Source organism: Trematomus bernacchii, unplaced genomic scaffold (genome assembly GCF_902827165.1).
Source record: "Trematomus bernacchii unplaced genomic scaffold, fTreBer1.1, whole genome shotgun sequence".
Lineage (NCBI taxonomy): Eukaryota > Metazoa > Chordata > Actinopteri > Perciformes > Nototheniidae > Trematomus > Trematomus bernacchii.
This window is the reverse complement of record NW_022987564.1, coordinates 19,093,007-19,113,205: the sequence shown is the minus strand read 5'-3', so window position 1 is coordinate 19,113,205 and position 20,199 is coordinate 19,093,007. Positions and strand designations below refer to the sequence as shown.

The following is a 20,199-nucleotide window of genomic DNA, read 5'->3' as shown; positions in this document are numbered from 1 at the left end:
ACATATAAATACACATTACAGAGGTGAACATTTATTCTATAAAAAAAAAAGTAATTTTTTAATTCCCTATTCCTTCCAATTTGCATGAAAAAGGGACCATCATATTAACTTATACAAATCATTATAGAAACTATCCAAACAAAGGGCAACAGACTGTAGAGATCAGCTTTGTATTTATCAACTCATACACACTTTATTTTCCATAATCCAAAAAAAACCTAATATTTACTGCTTGGCCTTTTGCAGAGGGACAGTCATTGGTAAGAATTGCATTATTACACCAGAGGAAATGACCACCAAATACTTTAGGTAAGAACCAGAGGAGGTGAAATGGTCAGGCTGAGGCTTAACTTAAAGTGTGATGGGTAAACAGTCAGTCAGGTCATACATCTCAAAATAAGGCATCCAGATGAAGAGCATGATGACACAAAGCGTTGGAAATGAGTATTTTCAGAACCAGCATCCACTTCACTTTAAGGCTAGAAGAAAGTTCACACATGTTGTGCCTTTGTCCATGCATGTTCAATCAATCAAAATATGATTTCACATAAAACGAGGGGGATTTCAAAGAAAGCCTGTTTAAAATGGGAAGCAGAGCACATAAGACACATTAAAAACAAACTGTCTCTCCACAATTGTTCATCTTTCTTTTCTTTGAAGCAGCTTTACACTTCAAATATGATATCACAACTTTTTCATCTTCCTAAGGTTTGCTAAGGAGCTTCAAATATATATTCACGGGCTAATGTTCTTTAACATTGCTCACTTTTACTTTATCACTTCCCTTTTGCAAAATCTCATCAACCACACCTGCTCTCAGCTTCTGTACAACGTGAGCACACTCCTCACATATTAAACTCTCCCTTCATTAAATACATTGCAGTAACAGTAACACATGGCTTGATTGATGGCATATTTTATCCTAAAATGGGACATTTAATATTGATTTTAACAATGCGTAGGACAAAACCAGGACAATATGTATGTCTGAATTTGCATCATCACCATCGCCAGGATGTGGAAAGTACCAGTGATAAGACATTTTCCCAGAGTCCTTTGTGTTTTGGACAAGGAACACTGGAGAAGGGCAGAGTCAGGCTCAGTGGAGTCTCAGCAGGAAGGTGGAGCTGCTGTCAGTACTGAAAGGAGATGACAGAGTTCACTTTGTACACGTGGTACGAGCGGTTCCAGAAGACCCGGGTGAAGTAGTTGGTGTAAGGCGAGTAGTTCATCTTTATCTCTTGGCAGAATCTTCCGTGCTTGGAGAACGAGTAAACCTCTCCTTTGTCATAAACGACCTGAATCACACAAGATAATATGGGATGTTAATGACTTCCTTAAAAACATGACATATAGTACTCTCAGAATACACAAGCAGTATTTATAATAATTCCTGCATTGTTATTAACTATATGTATCCATATTGAACATGCATTTAAAGAGATTGACATGTCGGGTGACATACCCATTTACTTTCTAGCCAAGAGTTAGAAGATTGATAACACTCCTATGCCTCAAATGTAAATATGAAGCTTCAGTTAGCTTAGCTTAGCTTTTTGTATTTTATTATATATGTTGCATTGTTGGAGGAGCTCAGGTCAGAAGAATTTCATTGCCATTTCTACACTGTAGCTTTGTGCATATGACAATAAAACCTTTCAATTGAAATTGAATTGAATTAACTCAGCGTTTGAAAAGAAAATTGCTTAGCTGTAATGAAGAAATAACTGCTTCCAGCCAAGAATAATTCCAGTTTATAAACCCCGTAGCAACTACACAATATTACGTTTATATGTTTTTTTTGTGCATAAAATATATATATTTTAGTTAGCTTTAGATGTGCTAATTTTGTTCTTGTTTGACAGGGTCAGGCTAGTCGTTCATCCCGGATTCCAAATGTTATGCTAAGCTAACTGTCTACCATTGGTAGCTATATATATATTTAACAATCGGTCATGAGAGTGGAATCAATTCTATCATCGTTGTCCAGGGACTACAGATGAAAATTAGCCTCTTGGCTAACTATGGCACATTTACAGAAATGTTGATTCATGTCCCTCTTAAAATAAATCTATTATCTAACTCCCAGCTAATTTCCAAGCTATTCCCTTAAACGGTGTCTGTCTATTCAATATCTAGATATACAGTGCAATTTACCATTGTAGTATTTAAATGTGTCTTAGTAATGGACAAGAGCAACACAAAGAAAACAAAATAGCACTTTGTTTCTGTGAATGAAAACCTCACAATTCAGATTTTGGTGTTTTGCTCTTTTCAACTCATGGCAACAGCATTACTAGATAAACAGAGGGGAATCTGCAGCTGGTGGTAAAATAATAAGTTCATACTGTAACTCACGTGTCCATTGGAAATATCAAGCAGATCTTTGATTCTACAGCCTTTATTAACACTCAGCTCGTTACAAATGGATTCTTCGATGATCACATAGTTAGCCTTCTGAGAAGTCAGAATCTTATAAATGTCCTCTGCAGATCTCATTGCATACACCTGGTAAGTCTGCAAGAAAAACAATGGTTGTTACTTAACTCATCTGAACAGTGGCGTAACAAGGTTGTGATTGGCCCCGGTGCAAATATTGTTTAGGGCCCCCCCCCCCCCCAAACATAAGCGCACGCTGATGCGCTCACACACGCACGGACATACACAACCACTCAGAAGCGCCACATGTATAGGCTATCAACAACAGCCTGCCCTGGCCTCAGACCACCACAGCCTGACAACGGCACAACGAACTAAGAAGAGGATTACACCTGTTTCCTTGATGTTTGTCTCTGGGGAATGGGCCGGTAGGCCTACATGGACCAGTCGCTATAATATAGCTTTTGATCTTGGCGTCGGGGGTCTCAATAGCGCCATAGAGTCCCAGTGTTTCCCATACATTGATTTATTTGTGGTGGGCCGCCACAATTAAATATCGTCCGCCACAAATGGATCTCATAAAAAAAAATGTTGGTGGTCTAATGGATAGTGAGGTGGGCTGATGATCGGAAGGTTGCGAGTACAAATCCCGCCTGGAACACCACTACTCGTGTGCCCTTGAGTAATGCACTTAGCCCTCAGTTACTCCAGGGAGAATGTCCCTGTAATTGGCCATTGTAAGTCGCTTTGGAATAAGGCGTCTGCTAAATGCGATGTGCGGTGCCCCCACAAATAGAATCAAATTCTGTGGGAAACACTGGAGTCCCCTATCGGTTGGGGCCCTTGGGGGAACTGTTGGACCACCGCCGGGCACAGCCAAATCCAGCCTCTCCTCCTGGCTGGCTGGAGAAGAAGGTTGCACAGCCACGGCCACGGATACAGCTTCACTTGTGGAGCTAGATGGCAATGATGGTGGTGAGACAGGTGAGCTATCGTTAGCCTCCGGCTCCGGCTGCCGCTGCACGTCAACATTGCTAACGTTAGCGCTCGATTTCAAGGACGATGCATGACCAAAAAAACGGTCTAATTTTGTCAGTTTAGCGGTTACATCTCCTTGTTCGCTGCTCTTGTGCTTTGGTTTGCTGTACATTATAAATGCAAGCTATTACATTTTTTATAATGCTGCCGAACTTGCTGCTGCTAGCTACAGTACAGTTCAGGTTGATTAAACGGTTCACTCGTCACGCAAGGTATCACATGACATCAGAGGGAGCAAGGTCATTGGATAGACAAATTAATTTAGGTTGCTTGGTTACTTTGAAGACTGCGTGAACCGGTCAATGCCATTGGGGCAAATATATATATATTTTTTTTTTTTTTGTGCATGGGCCCCTGGCCGGCTCTGGGCCCCGGTGCAACGTCGATAGTTACGCCACTGCATCTGAATCTATGTTCTTTTTTCGTTTATTTTCGCTCGGAATAAATATTTCATCTCACTCACGTCTTCAGTCCTCCTCAGCAGCTTGATGTCTGTATAAAGCGGTAAACTGGTCACGGTTGCACCTGAACACAACTTCACGGTTCCCAACAGCTGAGGGCTGCCGGCAAAGGCCGCCGCTGCTGGATCCTGTGACCTGCAGGACAACAAGAGGAAGTTAACCTCCACAATAAAGACTTTAGAGATATCTTTTAAAATACAGAAAGATATGAGGACTCACTTGATCCAGCTGATCAGCTCCACTTTATCTGGATCGTAAAACTCCTGCACTTCTGACAGCTCTGCTAAGACACGAGGGCAGTACTGCAGACAGGAGAAAGAGCAGTGTAAGGCCATGTATGCGTCTTTAAATATTTGACATAAATAATAATAATACATGGAATTTTTATAGCGCTTTTCCTAATGCTCAAAGACGCTTAATAAAGAGCTTAAAAAAGCTGAAAATCTCACCTCTCTCCACAAACTGAAACCAATGATGGCAGGAACCGCTGTGCTCAGGATGAGAGACTGGAGGGCATAAGCAACCATTAACAACTTGTAATAATACTTTAAAGGAAGCAACACAATGTGGCAAGTTATTGATCCAATTTAAAACGCCCTTTTGAGGGAATTTAGCAGGAGAAAATCCAAAATAATGCACTTTTTATTACTAAGAAAGGTTGCTGTTAAAAGTGAATATCAGAGGCCGCTCACCAGAACTACAGGGTGGATGGACTTGAGTTTGAGCCACCTAAACACAGTCATCCAGAGTTCCGGAGAACACACACCGAACGCTGTGAACATGCAGACGTACGGGGTCCATAAATATTTCATCCTGAGTGAAAGAAAAACAGTCAATGTGCTGTTGTGTCCTTACAATTTAACAATGATATATTTTAAGAAACATGTTAGGATTCCAAATGATTAACATACCCATCAAACAGCAGAGCCAGGCCTCCAAAAATCAACGTGTGAAAAACATGATAGATGACCTCGGGCTGCTCTCCTATTCGCCCATCTTCAAGTTTGAGGTTGGTTTTCATCGGCTGCCCACTGTATTAAAGAAAAACTATTCTTAATGTTATACAGAAACATTGACATTTGTAGAATTAGTGTCCGATAATATGCACCTACTGCTAGTGTACAGCTCATTAATAGATCATTAAAATTACACGTTGCAGTTTACATTTCTGAAATTCTGTGAATTAAATAATAAAAAAAACACAAAAAACATTGAAACGAACAAATGAAACAAACTAAAGTACACAGAAAAAAATATATAGCATAGTCTTAAGTACACAAATAATAAGCAATAATGGGCAGTGGGTGTCATGATTACGGATAGGTTCTAACCCGAGCTACATTATTGTAGAAATCATTTTTATAATCCTGAATACGCTATGAGCTGGCGGGTCAGGAATGTGTAGCTGGTATTCATTTTGATCAGTAGCTCTGTAAAATGTAATTTTTTTTTTTTTAAATATACCCACGATGAGCCCCATGCACTGTGTTTCTGTACAAATCTCTAACCTGAGTCTCCTGTAAATGGTCTGCAGGGTGGACAGCAGGCACACAGTGAGCACCAGTAAGTAGAAGGGAAGGACTGAGGCCTGCGTCAGGCGCAGAAATAAGTCCTGACCCGGGACCTGGAAACTCTCTTGGCACAGGAGGAAATTGGTGATGAAGTCACTGACAAAGAAGGAAAAGAAAATATTGCAATTAGATTACATTGGATACGATTATACTGACAGAAAACAAACCTAAATATGGATAGACAGAGCTTTGTGTAAGCCTATATTGTAACATTTCATTTAAGAGCTGTGACTCACGTTGTTGTGTTGAGCCCAAATTTGACTTCAAGGAATTTCAAGAAGAAGTCACTCTCATCTCCTTGAACGAATTTCTGTATAAGATAAACAATGGTGATAAACCAACAGTTTTATACAATCACAGATAATCAAGTATGTATAAAAAAGAATGCTATTTGAGTTGAAATGGATCAATTACATGATATTGTGGTTGATTTTACCTTGACCAGATAACTGAAGGTGATCCCTGTGGTAAAGACTAGGTGGAAATATACGAAGAGCTTCATCACTCTGGACAGAAAAGGGCCCGTCTTCATCTTTTGCTGCAAAAAGCAGAACAAAGCATTGAGATGGTGTTACTCACCTGCTTCAACTGCAGCTTGGCGAATAAAAAAGAAAATCTTTCTCAGTTTTCTTTTGTTCTGATGTGAAGGAGCAGCTAACTCTACCTGGTAGTTCCTGGCAACCCATGTGCCAATCAGGAGGCTGACCAGCGGTGAGCTGAGGAGGGATGCGTTCTGAAACTGTGAAAAGAAGGCCAGGAGCAAAGCGCTGACGTACACCATGTGGATCTCTGCCATCTATACATCCCATATGGAGAGAAAAAGAGAGAGACAATGAGAAGAGAAACAAAGGAAAAGGCAAAGTGTCAATAAGGATAATTATGGCCACAACAAAGTTATATTTGAGAAGATACACTTGTTCTTGTAAAATATTAAAGAGGAAAGATAATGCTCATTCATATTTTTATTTTTTTTAAATATGAACTTTTGTGTTCAAGTTCAGATTTGTATTTAGTGCCTCTACTGTGACATGTCTCCAGGCTTTAATGTTCAAGAAGCTCTTTATTTGTCTCATACTGCCTGTGCTGCAGCACCTCTTTTCACCCTCTGTCTGAAACCAGAGACCAGATTGGTTAGCTGGCCTGCTCTGTTGTGATTGGTCAACCTCTTAAGAGATGTCCCGCCCCTTACATACAATGTGTTGGAGCGCAAGCCAATAGGAGCGCAAGTGTTCCATAATGATGTCATTATGTTCAAGAAGTAAACAAAGGAGTCCAATGGAGGCATTTCAGGCAAAGGGGGTTAGCTTAGCATGACAACAGTAGGATACATTTCCTGGGTGATTGAAAGTAACACAATCAGCATATTAGCACCTATACAGGTCAATTATAGATATGTAATAATGTATTTGTTCATTCTGAAAAAAGATAAATTGTGTTTTTTAGGTGCTGGACTTTTTCTTGATTTCTTGATCTTGACTTCCCTTACCTTACGTGATGGCAAAAGGTCAAAAGCGTCGAGGAAGAAAAGACAGAGGCCTTGGAGGAATAGCACGTAGTGGCTGTGTTCCCACACCAGCAGGAAAGTGAAGGTGGTGGCACTCATGGTAAGATAGCAAAACAGCTGCAGAGAAATACAGTGCATCACTGTGTGTGAATGCAGAATTACACCTTACTTTGATATGGTACAGTATGTTTTTGTGTTCACGAGAGGCTCACCTCAGTGGCAGAGCTGATGTTATTAGTCAGGAATCCAGTCAAAGCTGCAACCTGGCAAGAGAAGTAAGGCAGAGCCCAGTTGTCCCGCAGAGGAATGGCATAGTCCACTTTGGTTGTGTCATGTCTGAGGAAGAATTAACCTGTTATGTCCTGTTGTTATGTCACAACATGCGCTGCGATTCCCCACTCCCAATAAAGGGTCAGCAACACCATGAAAAGCAGTTAAATTACTTAGGAAAAATTAGCAATGCCCAAAACAACAAACACAAACGATAGCTAAACAAATAGAACCTTAAACTTCCCTAACCAAACAACAAGTGCCACATTGACAGAAGCAGAATATAGATGAGGCATGCAGAGAAAGCAGGCCGCATGATTCCTCTTACCTGTTGATCACATACCAGGCCACGGCCAACATGCCGGCCGACCAGGTGCCGCTCATCACCCAGCTACACACAAACAGGGCAGACACGTGGATCGCCTGCAGCCCAAACACGGCTCCGATGTAGAAGTAAATTGGCTCCACAAACTCCTGAAGGCAGAAACAGAAACATTGTATTGAATACGGGATTCTGGTCAATTTGGACACTGGTTCAAAACCTCCAGCTATGCGTCGGGATCCTGCTCACCCTGTCGGGGTGATAGGGTGTGCTTATTGATGTGACCTAATTAAGTTTAACCATACGACAAAATAAGTCCATGTTGCTGTTCGGTGCTATCGTTATTCATTGCCATATAATGCAAAGCAAAAGTTGACTTCCCTCCACTTTTCCTTACTAAGTGCACTGAATAATTTGTTGCAATATTATGTGAAAAGTCCGCTGCAATGGCAGCAGATGAGACTTTTTAAACTACATGGAGAATCATTGTTGTACTCGGCATTGGTCGGTATAGTTTGGGGCTTTTATTGTGACTTTCAATTAAATAAAATAATGTTTCTTCTTGTGCCATGCAGCTCTACTTGTGTTGACATGGACCAGACTGAGAAGATCAAATACAACCCAGCATGGCACCTCAGGGCCATTTCCAATGGTAAACCAATTAATCTCACAGGTAAAATACTAATTTAACTGTCTCTAGTAATACTTGTTAAACTGAGGCAAACCAGCTAAAATAAAACTGCTCTTAACCAATCGCTACATAAAGAATCAAGGCATGATGATAGTTTTCAATGTGTTTGCCAGTAAATACAGTATTTAGTACCTTTCTTCCTTCTCTCCTTCTGATAAACAAATATGACACCAATGTCTAGTCCATAGCATATCAGAAACAACAAAACCCCCCTCACCTCGCTGCCTGTGAATCTGTATATAAAGCTGGTGATGAGCTCTGGGTACAGAGAAAAGCGCACCACTGCGTTGATGGTCTGCCCTGCAACTGTCCTGTTATCCATCATCAGCTCATGAAACCCTGCAAAATCAGAACATTACACATGCTTTAGTCACAGCAGGGAAATGTACATTGTTACGTCACAGGTACAATGCAGACAAAAGGCAAAATAGAATAAGAAAACTAACATTATAACGTGAAGTAGCAGCTAGTAATAACAAGAGCAAAATGCAAAAGTGTTCATCGCACTGTTGAGGCCGTGGGTTATTGCACAAGATGGTTTTTAGTCTATATTGGTGAGTATACACAAGCGATCCTTTCTTCCTGTATACACCACATTGATTGACAAGGGCATAGTGACATTCATAGGTAGTAAGTAAGTCGTTTTGTTGTCGTATTTAATATCTCTCTAGAATAAGAATACATTTACCTCTATCGAAAGGTGTTGCAGTCAGCATCTGCTTGTAGTAGTAATAGTAGAGCCCGCTGCCTCCCTGGAAGGTGATTTCCCGCTCTAGCTCCTGAGACACAAGTAAGTGAATTTCAGAATTGATGCAGTGAACTTGAAATGAATGCAGGCAGACTCCTGAAAAACAAAGTCACCCACCTGTCTAGTGGAAAACCAGAACTTCCTGTCATGATAAGCAGATAGATACGCTGCATAAAGCATGCCACAGGCAACTGCTGCCAGACATCCGAAGAACACCCTCACCAGGCGCTGCAAAAAACCTGCAGAGCACATATACCAGTGAACACACCATATATCACATCATACTTATTAGTATAATGACACGTTTTTGCCTGTATTTCCACAGAAACTATTTTTTTCAGGAGTTCGGGATTCTCTATAAATTGTTTTAAACTGCTGATAAAGTGCTTGAGGCTATGTCTTAAACAAGATTACAATGTTAACAAAATAACTTGTAACTCCTGATATGGTCCAAGTGCATCCCAAATTGTCTCAGCACAGCGAGTCAACTTTTTTTATTTTTTGTACTATTTCCAGTTATTTTACAACTCTTTTTAGCTGAATTCTAGTTCAGTATTTTTCTTAAGCTTTAAATTAGATACAAAAATGTTTGTATCGTGATTAACAATAAGACAAAATTAATTGGCACACACTTTACTTGAAAAGGTACTATAAACCTGTTGCCAACAGATTGCCAAGGTAGTGAGAGCAATACAAAAAGATCAATTAGTTTAGATTAACATTCAAAAAAAGTAATTGTTTTAGTTAATCAAAACCTCCAACACAGAGTTATGCTAAATTCAGTTTTTGTTTGTCTGCAGGATAACAGAAACATTAGTTGACCTATGTTCATGAAAGTTGGTGAAAGGTAGTAGCATGGGCCGATGAAGAAAACTTTACATTTTGAAGCATATCTGAATCAAGGGTTGCATTAATGCATTATTTTTCACTTTGCCCTTCAAGTTTTTAGTGTGTTCCAATGAAGGCGAGTGAAATTGTATGAATTGCTGGTATGATTGTTTTATCTGTTGTCCATCAGCATTTCCTGTGCAACTCAGGATACAGACATGTGGTTTTAGAGGAAGTATAGGCCTACAAATGTTTTTTTACACAAGAATATATGATTAAAGTCAGGTCTTCCTAAATGTCACAAAACATTAAGAGGTTTATGCTCATTTTGATTATATGGCTTATTGAGTACAATAAAACGTTGTATAGAAGTGACACAGCCATACAAAAAGATGATCAGAGAAGCATTGGTAGAGTGGAAAAAAAACAGTGGACTGACACTAATATTAATCAGTTTGCAGGGCATTAATTTACCTGCAGAAGATCTCGTGGACCTTTTAACAGGTGACTCTGGTGTTTTTGATTCTTCTTCTTTATGTTGAGCGTCCTCTTCTTTAACCTCATCCTCCTCTTTCTGCTGCTTTCCGGCTCCATTTCTGCCATTGGACACCTCATCCTCCTCTGTTTTCACCGGCTCTTTAATACAAGGTCAGGTTACAACAGTTAGGTACTTTAACGACAAGCCGTGTACAAATGTAAATGTAAGTTACCCGGATTTTGCACAGGAAGCTAACCGTTTTAGCTAGCAAAGCGCTAAATTAGCCAAACTTACTTGTCGTCTGCACCTCCGGTTCATGTTGGCTCTCTTCCTCTTCTTTATCTCCATCCAAAGTGTATTTTTTTCGACATTTTAACTCAGTCATGACGAGATACAATTAATCCGAGAGTTGTCTGGTGTGTTGAGACACCAGCATGCTAGCTAACAAGAGGTTAGCTAACCCAAGAGCCCTCAAATCAGTACTTCGCTTTGTGGTAAACTACACGGGTGACAAGCCGAAATACAAACTACCCTTTTCTGGGTCAAGTTGTCTTGTATTAAGTTGTAAATCAGCAGTTTTTGTATTGGTGATATGGACTGTTATGAGGACTGGACTGTGGGCTCTTACAGCGGAAGTCGCAGATGGCTTCTTCTTCATCATTCCGTCAGAGTAGGCTCAGATGCAGTAAGTGCATCTGTAGCATTTAGCTGCCTCCCACCGGTGCTTTGCCCCTTGTGGTCTTATGTGTACTATTGCATAGCTCTCTTTTGATATATTCTATAGACATACATATCCATTTAAACCATAGATAATACAGCTTGTATGGTTGTAACTTGTACTTGTATGGTTTCCTATTGCCAGTAGTGTAAAAGTGCAGTTACTCAAGTACTGTTCAATTATGAGGAAGTTTGTCCTTTACAAACATGAGTATCTCTAGTTTCTGCTACTGTTATTATAGCCTACTACAATTCCAGCTAAGTATTGTACTTTTACTCCACCACATTTATTTAATACCTTAAGTTATTTTGTAGATATGGATTAATGATATAAAACATACTCAGCACTTAAATAGGACTTTTGTTACACCTGGATTAAAATTCACAAACTACCCAGCAGTAAATAAAATAATAATAAATAGTTCCACCTTACAAGCTATTATAAACCTATTAATGCATCAATATTTATAATGAAAACATATATATATATATATATATATATATATCATTCCGAAATTGGCCAATCTGCATAATAAGTACTTTTACTTTTGGTAGAAATTTAAAAAAAACTTTATTTTTTCTTCTATACGATACTGGATTAAACACACCAACTAATACAAAAACAATGTCCTACTATGTTTCAATTTTGGTTTGTTGAACAAGACAAATTGCTTTTGAACAGTATTTTCTTTCTTTCAATTGGCTCTGTTAACATATGGGTCGAACGTGAGTGGAATATTAAAACATTGAATGAACAATATAAATAATTTTCCAACAGTAAAATCCTCTTTTGAGAAATTGTTCAACTGCAGCCCAATGTCAAAATGTTGAATTGAGTCAAAATTAAATTTGTGACTCATTCACTCAAATTTAAACACATTCGTGATTTCAGTGTGCAAAAATCATTGATTGACTTGACAATCACAGTAAAATGTTCATATGAAAGCACAAATATCACTTACATCAATGTGTTAAAATATTCTTTAAAAACCAGAGAGAACACAGTTAGTATAACAATATTAAAAATAGTAAAAGAACATAAAAGACGACATCAAATATTTGTCAGGAACCTGCTAAACCTGGTCCCAGTTACAAAAAAAATTTTGAGTAAATTTACCAACACCTAATGTATGTACTGTTTACAAAACACACATTTAAACTTAACAATACCAGTGGGATTCTTTAAGGAGCTATCTCTCTGGAAGATGTCAACAATAAAACTATCAAAAAAACACCATAATTTCATCTGTTTATTCTTCTTCTGGTGAGTCGATGTTCGAGATCATTTCATCATCAGGAATCTTTTTTTCTGTTTTGGAGTGTAGGAATAACATTAGTCTTTTTTTTCAGGTTTTATAGTAACATATACAATGACTTGATTATGTAATAAGTACCTGGACTGGTTTTGTGCAGGCCTCCTATGTCTCCGGCCTCTTCCAGATCACACCTCTCCAGGATTATTCTCATGAGTTTGGTCACTTGTGGGTGTTTAGCTGCTTCGAATAAAGGCTCATCGTCGGAACTGTTGCTTGAAGACGCTGAAGAAAAAGAATTATACATAAATATGGCTAATAACTAAAAAACCCAGATTGATAAATTAAATAAATAAAATCTTCACAATACTACATTTTCTTTCATATTTATTTTCGTGTTTTATTTTTAGGAACACATCGTCTGGCCTCTAGAAATGGTCCTACACTCTTTTTGTTATGCTATGTATTTTAACTCTGTTTATATATCTTTACTAGCCAAGACTTTTTACCTGAAACATTCTTCTTTTTTGGCTTTTTGGGAGTTGTGTTCCTCTTTTTCTTTGCTGGTGAAGCTTTCGTTTGTTTGCCTGTACTTTGTCTTTTTACAAGATTAACTGGAGCGCGGTTTAAGCGTGCCGTGTCGTGCCGGGCCCGTTTTTGGTTGCATTTCCACTAGGCCTAGTTCCGGCCCGGGGGTACTTTTTCACCTCTTTTCTGGCCCGACAAAATCGTGGTTCTATCGAGGCCAACAAACAGGGCTGAGTCGGGCTGAGTATGCTAAACTAGAGAGAGAATCGCTGGCAAGGGGGCTACAACAACAACAAGATGGACATATTTGACCGTGATTTAATTGTAATACACGTTTCAAAATGATGCCGAAGTAACAACATACTGATACCGGTTAGTAAAAACCATGAATTAATGCTTTGGCAAGTCTGCAGACAGACGGCAGGCGAAAAACCTTTTAAAATTCGTGTTTTTCTAGATGGAGATTGGCTAAGCTAACGCAGTATATGCTCCGACCGTCCACACTCACAACAACGGCCTATACAGACATAAATAAAGCAGCGACTGTATTCACCATGACACAGGCAGTCTGTGGTTTGTACTTGTTTAACTTTTGTCTAGTTTCTGTACAGATATGAGGAGCTGTGAGCTCTGAGTGCTAACAGCTAACGGCTGTGTTGTTTTTCTGGGGTTCTCATTGAAGATGACGTCACGGCTCCGCCTACACTGCGTTACTATAGATACTACCCCAGTTCCTAAACTGTAATGGAAGCGCAGCATGAAGTGAGCCGGCCCTAACGAGGCCCAACGCGGCCTAGCCATACCGAGCGAGGCCGAGGCCGACCGTGTGGTGGAAATGCGCCATAAGGGTTCATAGTCCGAGCCTCCATCGGAGAGATCTGAGCTGCTGCTGGTCCCCTCTGAAATATAAAACACAAATGCATGACACACAATATTAGATGCTTTACAATTCTACATGTTCTTGAATATTCTTTATCCAGTGAGGACTATTGCTTTTAGGACCACATTATTTTCACTGTGTGTATGATTTTACAATCACCTGCGTTCTTTTTCTTCTTTGCAGGTGAAGCCTTTGTTTTGTTTTTTGTTTGTCTGTCTGGGGTTTTCTTTTTCCCAACATTAATCAAGGGTTCATCATCTGAGCTGTCGCTTTTCGTCTCTGAAAATAATTAAAGTAAAATAAATAGAAAGCATAATAGGAATGTCCTACTATAAAAATGTTCTTAGATATTCTTCTATCCAGTGAAGACTCTTGCTGAGCAACTAAATGGTCTCCACTGTTGGTGTCGTTATATGCAGATTCTGTCACCTGTGTTCTTCTTCTTCTTCTTCTTTGCAGGTGAAGCCTTTGTTTTGTTTTTTGTTTGTCTGTCTGAGGTTTTCTTTTTCCCAACATTAATCAAGGGTTCATCATCTGAGCTGTCGCTTTTCGTCTCTGAAAATAATTAAAGTAAAATAAATAGAAAGCATAATAGGAATGTCCTACTATAAAAATGTTCTTAGATATTCTTCTATCCAGTGAAGACTCTTGCTGAGCAACTAAATGGTCTCCACTGTTGGTGTCGTTATATGCAGATTCTGTCACCTGTGTTCTTCTTCTTCTTCTTCTTTGCAGGTGAAGCCTTTTTTTTTGTTTGTTTGCGTGCAGTTTTCTTTTTCTGGTAATAAACCAAGGGTTCATCATCTGAGCTGTCACTTATCGACTCTGAAAAAGAAGTAATAAAAACACATCAATCACAGACGTAAATATTTGTTTATCCAGTCAAGTTTTTGCTGAGGAACCACATTATCTCCACTGTGTTCATTTTCATTTTCTGTCACCTGCGTTCCTCTTCTTCTTCGCAGGTGAAGCCTTCGGTTCGACTTTTGTTTGTCTGTCTGTGCTCTTCTTTTTCCCAAGATTAATCAGGGGTTTATCGTCCGGACTATCGCTTGTCGACTCTAAAAAAAATATGAATCAAACATAAATGATTGACAGAAAATTGAAATCCATTGTTTTAATCTATTCTTTCTATAATGTAAAATACTGTAATACTACAGAATACACAATGCTTAAAGAATTTGTATTCCTGTATTTATTTTCCTGTCTTTTCAATTTGTTGTATATCCCTTTGTATTACCTTTGAATGAGATAACACAATTAGAAATCAAATACAAAAAGTTGTAATTATTTTAATATTAATAAAAGACAAGAAAAAATGTGTTTTCTTTTCTGTCACTTCAACTGGCTAACACTGGCTGGGCTGGGCTCTTTACCTGACACTGTCTTTTTTGACCTTGTGTTACTCTTCGGAGGTGAAGCCTTTTTGGTTTGTTTGTCCTTTTCCGAAAGATTACTCAAGGGTTCATCCTCTGAGCTTTCATCAGAGGATCCTGCCAAACAACAGCCACAGAAGTAAGGATATTAAAATGTCACCTACAAAACAGTATCATGTTTTGATCATGTCATGATTCCTGCTACAGTACCTCGTCTCTTTGTGGACCCTCTGCCTGGTGCTGCAGTTTTCTTCTTTGTGTTTTTCTTCACTGGTTCCTTCTTTTTGGCAACCAGATTCACCAAGGGCACATCCTCATCACCGGAGCTGCTGTCTTTAGGCGCCTTAAACTTCAACTTCCTCTTCATTGTTGGTTCAGCATCTGAGCTGTCACCGGAAGACTCTGCGTATTTAACTACAACAAACAAAACATATAAATATTTGGTGAAAGTATTACAAGTAAAGCATTTTTGATTACTTTTGACTTGCACATTTTCACTCATACCCTCTTTCCTTGCCGAGTTCCTTTTTGATCTGACGACTGGGGCCGCTTTTCTAGGAGTCCCAGGTGACTTTCTCTCACGTTGGGGGTAATGTTTCTTGCCAAATTTACTCCGAGGCTCATCATCTGAGTCATCATCAGAGTCATCATCGTCATCCATTGATTCTGGGTGAGAAAAGCAAGTAAGTACAAATAAGTTTCTTCAACAGAGAAAAGCCCTTATCTGTTGCATGTCAATGTAGAGAACATATGTTACCTTTCTTCTTAGTAACAACAGATTTCTTTGGAGAGACCGAGGAAGGCTTCTTTGCAGCTTTTGAGGGCTTTTTGGCCTTTCTTATGAGAGGCTCATCGTCGGAGTCATCATCTGTATTCTTATCTAAAACGTTTAGATATATAAAAAGATTTAAAGCCAAACTTTACCGACTGAAATGTTGTAAGTGACATGATTATGTAACAACCTGCTTTCTTGTTACTTTTGCCATTTGATTTGAGTGACTTGTTGTCTTTTTCCTCCACTTCCTCAGCTGGAGCAGAGACTTTTTTCTTTTTTATCAAAGGCTCGTCATCTGAAGGGTCATCAGAAGCTAAAACAGGGGAAGGAATACAATTATAGAATGCATCAGCTTAGCTTTGAACTGTTACAAACTGTTGAAAGTCAGTCTTATTTTTTTAACTCACCTTGTTCGTCCTTTTTTGAGTTAACGTCGTCTTCAGAGCAGGAGCTGTTATTCTCTGATCAGACATGATGAAGAAAACAGTAATAACATTTACATTTTGGTCTGGTAAAATGATTTACAAGTTCAACAATATATTTGGACCCAACAAAACTCCCTTTTTTCTAGTATACATATCCTGATTTAAGTACGTATTTTCCACTACTTATAGCCAACTCAGAAATGCGTGTATAGTTAACGAGACTGAAAACAAGGCATATCCCCAAAACAGTCATAACAAAATATTTCCTTAACTAGGTAACTTAAGTAAACATTGTCATAAAACAGTAGCCTATAAATAAGTTAGTGACCACTCCTGCAATCAAAAATATGTAGTGAAAGTACTTGAGTTTTGTTAGCAAAGCAAATATGTTGCTTATAGATGACTATTGATCAATGCACAAGTCAAGTTTAACCTGTTTGTATTATACTTAAAAATATGTTTGTAAAGGGGGGGAAAAGTATTGAGATATAGAGTAGTAAAGTTTCTAAATACTAGAAGTTTGAACTCCTACCCTTTTTCCTTGCTGCGTTCCTTTGTGATCTGACTGAGGCCGCTTTTCTAGGAGTCCTAGATGGTGACTTCTTCTCAAGTTGGGAATGTTTCTTGCCAGGTTTACTCAGAGGCTCATCATCCGAATCATCATCATCGTTATCCAGTGATTCTGTGTAAATAATGGTAGTTACAATTACGTGTCTGCTACAGAGAACAACACCTTTCTGTTGCATGTCAATGTAGATGGACACACTGAATGGCCACTTTATTAGGTTCATCTGTTCAACTGCTTGTTAATACAAATATCTAATCAGCCAATCACATGGCAGCAACTCAATGCATTTAAGCATATAGACATGGTCAAGACGACCTGGTGAAGTTCAAACAGAGCATCAGAAAGGGGAAGAAAGGTGATTTAAGTGACTTTGAACATGGCATGGGTGTTGTGCCAGACGGCTGGTCTGAGTATTTCAGAAACTGCTGATCTACTGGGATTATCACGCACAACCATCTCTAGGGTTTACAGAGAATGGTCCGAAAAGGGAAAATATCCAGTGAGCGGCAGTTCTCTGGGCAAAAATGCCTTGTTGATGCCAGAGGTCAGAGGAGAATGGCCAGACTGGTTAAAGGTGATAGAAAGGCAACAGTAACTAAAATAACCACTCGTTACAACCAAGGTATGCAGAGGACCATCTCTGAACGCACAACACGTGGAACCTTGAAGCAGAGGGGCTACAGCAGCAGAAGACCACACAGGTTGCCACTCCTGTCAGCTACGGACAGGAAACTGAGGCTACAATTTGCACAGGCTGAACAAAATTGGACAATAGAAGATTGGAAAAATGTTGCCTGGTCTGATGAGTCTCGATTTCTACTGCGACATTAGGACCACAGGGTCAGAGTTTGGTGGAAACAACATGAAAGTATGGATCCATCCTGGCTTCTATCAACGGTTCAGGCTGGTGGTGGAGGTGTAATGGTGTGGGTGATATCTTCTTGGCATACTTTGGGCCCCTTGGGCATGGTTAAAACGCCACAGCCTACCTAAGTATTTTTGCTGACCATGTCCATCCCTTTATGACCAGTGTAACCATCTTCCAGCAGGATAACGTGCCATGTCACAAAGCTCAAATCATCTCCAACTGGTTTCTTGAACATGACAATGAGTTTACTGTCACTCAAATGGCCTCCACAGTCAGCAGATCTCAATCCAATAGAGCACTTTTGGGATTTGGTGGAACGAGAGATTTGCATCATGGATGTGCAGCCGACCAATCAGCAGCAACTGCGTGATTGCTATCATGTCAATATGGACCAAAATCTCTGAGGAATGTTTCCAGCACCTTGTTGAGTCTATGCCACAAAGAATTAAGGTGAAGCTGAAGGCAAAAGGGGGTCCAACCCGGTACTAGCAAGGTGTACCTAATAAAGTGGCTGGTATACACACAATATTATGTTACCTTTCTTCTTCAAATCAACTGATTTTTTTGGAGAGACCGAGGAATGCTTCTTTGCAGCTTTTGAGGGCATTTTGGACTTTCTTATGAGAGGCTCATCGTCCGAGTCATCATCTGTATTCATATCTGAAACGTATAAATATATCAAAAGATTTAAAGTCATACTTTATAGACAGCTGAAATGTTGTAAGTGACATGATTATGTAACAACCTGCTTTCTTGTCACTTGTGCCATTTGATTTGAGTGACGTGTTGTCTTTTTCCTCCACTTCCTCAGCTGGAGCAGAGACTTTTTTATTTTTTATCAAAGGCTCATCATCTGAGGGGTCATCAGAAGCTAAAACAGGGGAAGACATTAACATACAACGTGTATTACCTTAGCTTTTAACCATCACAAATTGTTGGCAGTCTGTTTTATTGTTTTGAACTCACCACGTGTGTCCTGTTTTGACTTAATGCTCGAGCTGTGTGTGTTTTCATGTGACTGCTTCTCCTCAATGTCTGGCTTGGCCTGGAGCTTTGAGAGAGGAACGTAGTCTTCAGAGCAGGTGTTCCCTGATCAGAGACACAATGGGATGAATAACAATAATAACATTACAAATTTGGTCTATTAAAATGATCATAAAAGTTTAACAAAACATTTCTACCAAATGCATTATCTGATTTAAGAAAGTATTTTCCAGATATTGGAAGTGACTAAACATTTGACTCAGAAATGTATTTAAAGTTTAACACTCTTTAACAGATACTTAGAGACTAAAAATAAGGCATGTCCACAATTGAGCAATACAAATGTGGATTTATTCGACATATAAGTAAAAGTTGTAATAGAACAGTTAAAAATACTTTGGGGACAAGTTCTGAAATCAAAAGTACCATAACATTTTACTGAGGTACAGTGCTTAAACAACTCCCCGCCACAGCTTTTTACCAGTAGTACCACTAGTATAGACCACTATAGTGCATACAAGTTAATCTACTAACACATTGCACACATTTCCTTTTTTTTCTATATTAAAGTTACAGCATAAGGATGATTGTTTGTCGCCTGTAGTTACAGAGTTTATTTCAAGTAATAGTAGCAATACAACAGTTAAAAATAATTGAGAAATAAAAGTAACGTTACTATAACATTTTACCCATCTACAGTAGACCGTTTTAACTACTTTCAACACTGTTAATCCTATCAAACTCTCTTAAATACTATCCTGGTAAATAATTTCATTGTATTAGTCAGTTTGAAACTCTACCATCTTAACTGTTCAAATACACACACGTAAAAGCAGTTGTGGTAGTGTTTTACTTCAATACTGTAAGCTAATTTTAGCTTTTAGCTGCAACGCAGTCCAATACATCGTTTGGATATGAATTAGCGTTAAATAAACAAAACAAACAAATAGTAAGGCTAACAACCTGGAGGGTCTTCAGCCACTTGACTAGGAACGTCCGCCGTGTTGCAGTCCATGGTGTTGCTCAGTACGAGTTAATCAATGCTCTGCATCCGAAACGCGCCAATCTGCTTGAACTGCACTGCAGCTGTTAGCCTCTGAGTTAGCTAAATGTTTGTTGTGATTGTTGTCACCAGCAGTTAAGTGAGCTGGTCCGCGATACTTAAACGACAGTCCCTGTGCCATAGAGTGTCATCAAACACGCTTTAAAATCCAGTTTCTCCAGTCATCATTAATGTCTTATTTTCAGGTTTGGTTTGTTTTCCACCGTGTCGTATTTGTCACTACCCTGCCCTATCTGCAGTGCGCATGTGCGAGTATCCTAGTTGGGTTGCCGTACGGAGTTGTCCAAAATGGCGGACCATCTCGCACATGCGCAGTACAGATCGGGCAGGGGGGCAGATTGGGAAACCAATGTGAGTTTGGAAAATTGCACAATTTTCCAAACTCACATTGGTTTCCCATACAGCATCTCTGTATAGTATGTGTATTCACTCTCTTTCCTAAACGGCTTGTTGTTGGAGCTCCTGCCCCCCC

General features: G+C 39.2%; 2 protein-coding genes across 4 annotated transcripts; both read right to left on the bottom strand.

Moving 5' to 3' along the window:
• Positions 1-154: 154 nt before the first annotated feature.
• Positions 155-10,972, bottom strand: LOC117478178 (probable C-mannosyltransferase DPY19L4). 2 transcript variants are annotated; one of them, XM_034125113.1, is made up of 19 exons: positions 10,585-10,972; positions 10,287-10,448; positions 9,102-9,223; positions 8,925-9,015; positions 8,454-8,575; positions 7,552-7,697; positions 7,166-7,289; positions 6,936-7,070; positions 6,114-6,245; positions 5,886-5,987; positions 5,686-5,759; positions 5,387-5,545; positions 4,790-4,909; positions 4,571-4,691; positions 4,328-4,384; positions 4,098-4,180; positions 3,881-4,013; positions 2,359-2,517; positions 155-1,298 (listed from the first exon to the last, which is right to left on the bottom strand). In XM_034125113.1, exons 1-19 carry the CDS (start codon positions 10,673-10,675, stop codon positions 1,134-1,136), a joined length of 2,298 nt encoding a protein of 765 aa, XP_033981004.1. In that variant the 5' UTR covers positions 10,676-10,972; the 3' UTR covers positions 155-1,133. The 2 variants fall into 2 exon arrangements, with proteins under 2 accessions (XP_033981004.1, XP_033981005.1); XM_034125114.1 differs by lacking the exon at positions 10,585-10,972 and having other exon boundaries at positions 9,102-9,222; positions 10,285-10,403.
• Positions 10,973-11,561: 589 nt separating this feature from the next.
• On the bottom strand, positions 11,562-19,982 carry LOC117478004 (nucleolar protein dao-5-like). Of its 2 annotated transcripts, none has more exons than XM_034124856.1 (18): positions 19,628-19,982; positions 18,647-18,769; positions 18,426-18,551; positions 18,218-18,340; positions 16,777-16,926; positions 16,227-16,280; positions 16,007-16,132; positions 15,802-15,924; positions 15,549-15,710; positions 15,255-15,458; positions 15,045-15,161; positions 14,610-14,729; positions 14,374-14,493; positions 14,098-14,223; positions 13,828-13,947; positions 13,592-13,687; positions 12,402-12,545; positions 11,562-12,316 (listed from the first exon to the last, which is right to left on the bottom strand). In XM_034124856.1, exons 1-18 carry the CDS (start codon positions 19,677-19,679, stop codon positions 12,258-12,260), a joined length of 2,145 nt encoding a protein of 714 aa, XP_033980747.1. In that variant the 5' UTR covers positions 19,680-19,982; the 3' UTR covers positions 11,562-12,257. The 2 variants fall into 2 exon arrangements, with proteins under 2 accessions (XP_033980747.1, XP_033980748.1); XM_034124857.1 differs by having other exon boundaries at positions 16,022-16,132.
• Between the last annotated feature and the right edge of the window lie 217 nt (positions 19,983-20,199).

What these genes read in the sequence shown, in the direction of transcription:
- LOC117478178 (XM_034125113.1), bottom strand. Translation starts at nt 10,675, where the DNA reads ATGACTGAGTTAAAATGTCGAAAAAAATACACTTTGGATGGAGATAAA. An exon ending in TGCAACACCTTTCGATAGAG is followed by an intron (nt 8,576 to 8,924) that starts GTAAATGTATTC and finishes CTGATTTTGCAG; the next exon opens with GGTTTCATGAGCTGATGATG. An exon ending in ACCTTTTGCCATCACGTAAG is followed by an intron (nt 6,246 to 6,935) that starts GTAAGGGAAGTC and finishes TGGGATGTATAG; the next exon opens with ATGGCAGAGATCCACATGGT.
- LOC117478004 (XM_034124856.1), bottom strand. Translation starts at nt 19,679, where the DNA reads ATGGACTGCAACACGGCGGACGTTCCTAGTCAAGTGGCTGAAGACCCT. An exon ending in GTCAAAACAGGACACACGTG is followed by an intron (nt 18,552 to 18,646) that starts GTGAGTTCAAAA and finishes CCCCTGTTTTAG; the next exon opens with CTTCTGATGACCCCTCAGAT. An exon ending in CCTGCACAAAACCAGTCCAG is followed by an intron (nt 12,317 to 12,401) that starts GTACTTATTACA and finishes ACTCCAAAACAG; the next exon opens with AAAAAAAGATTCCTGATGAT.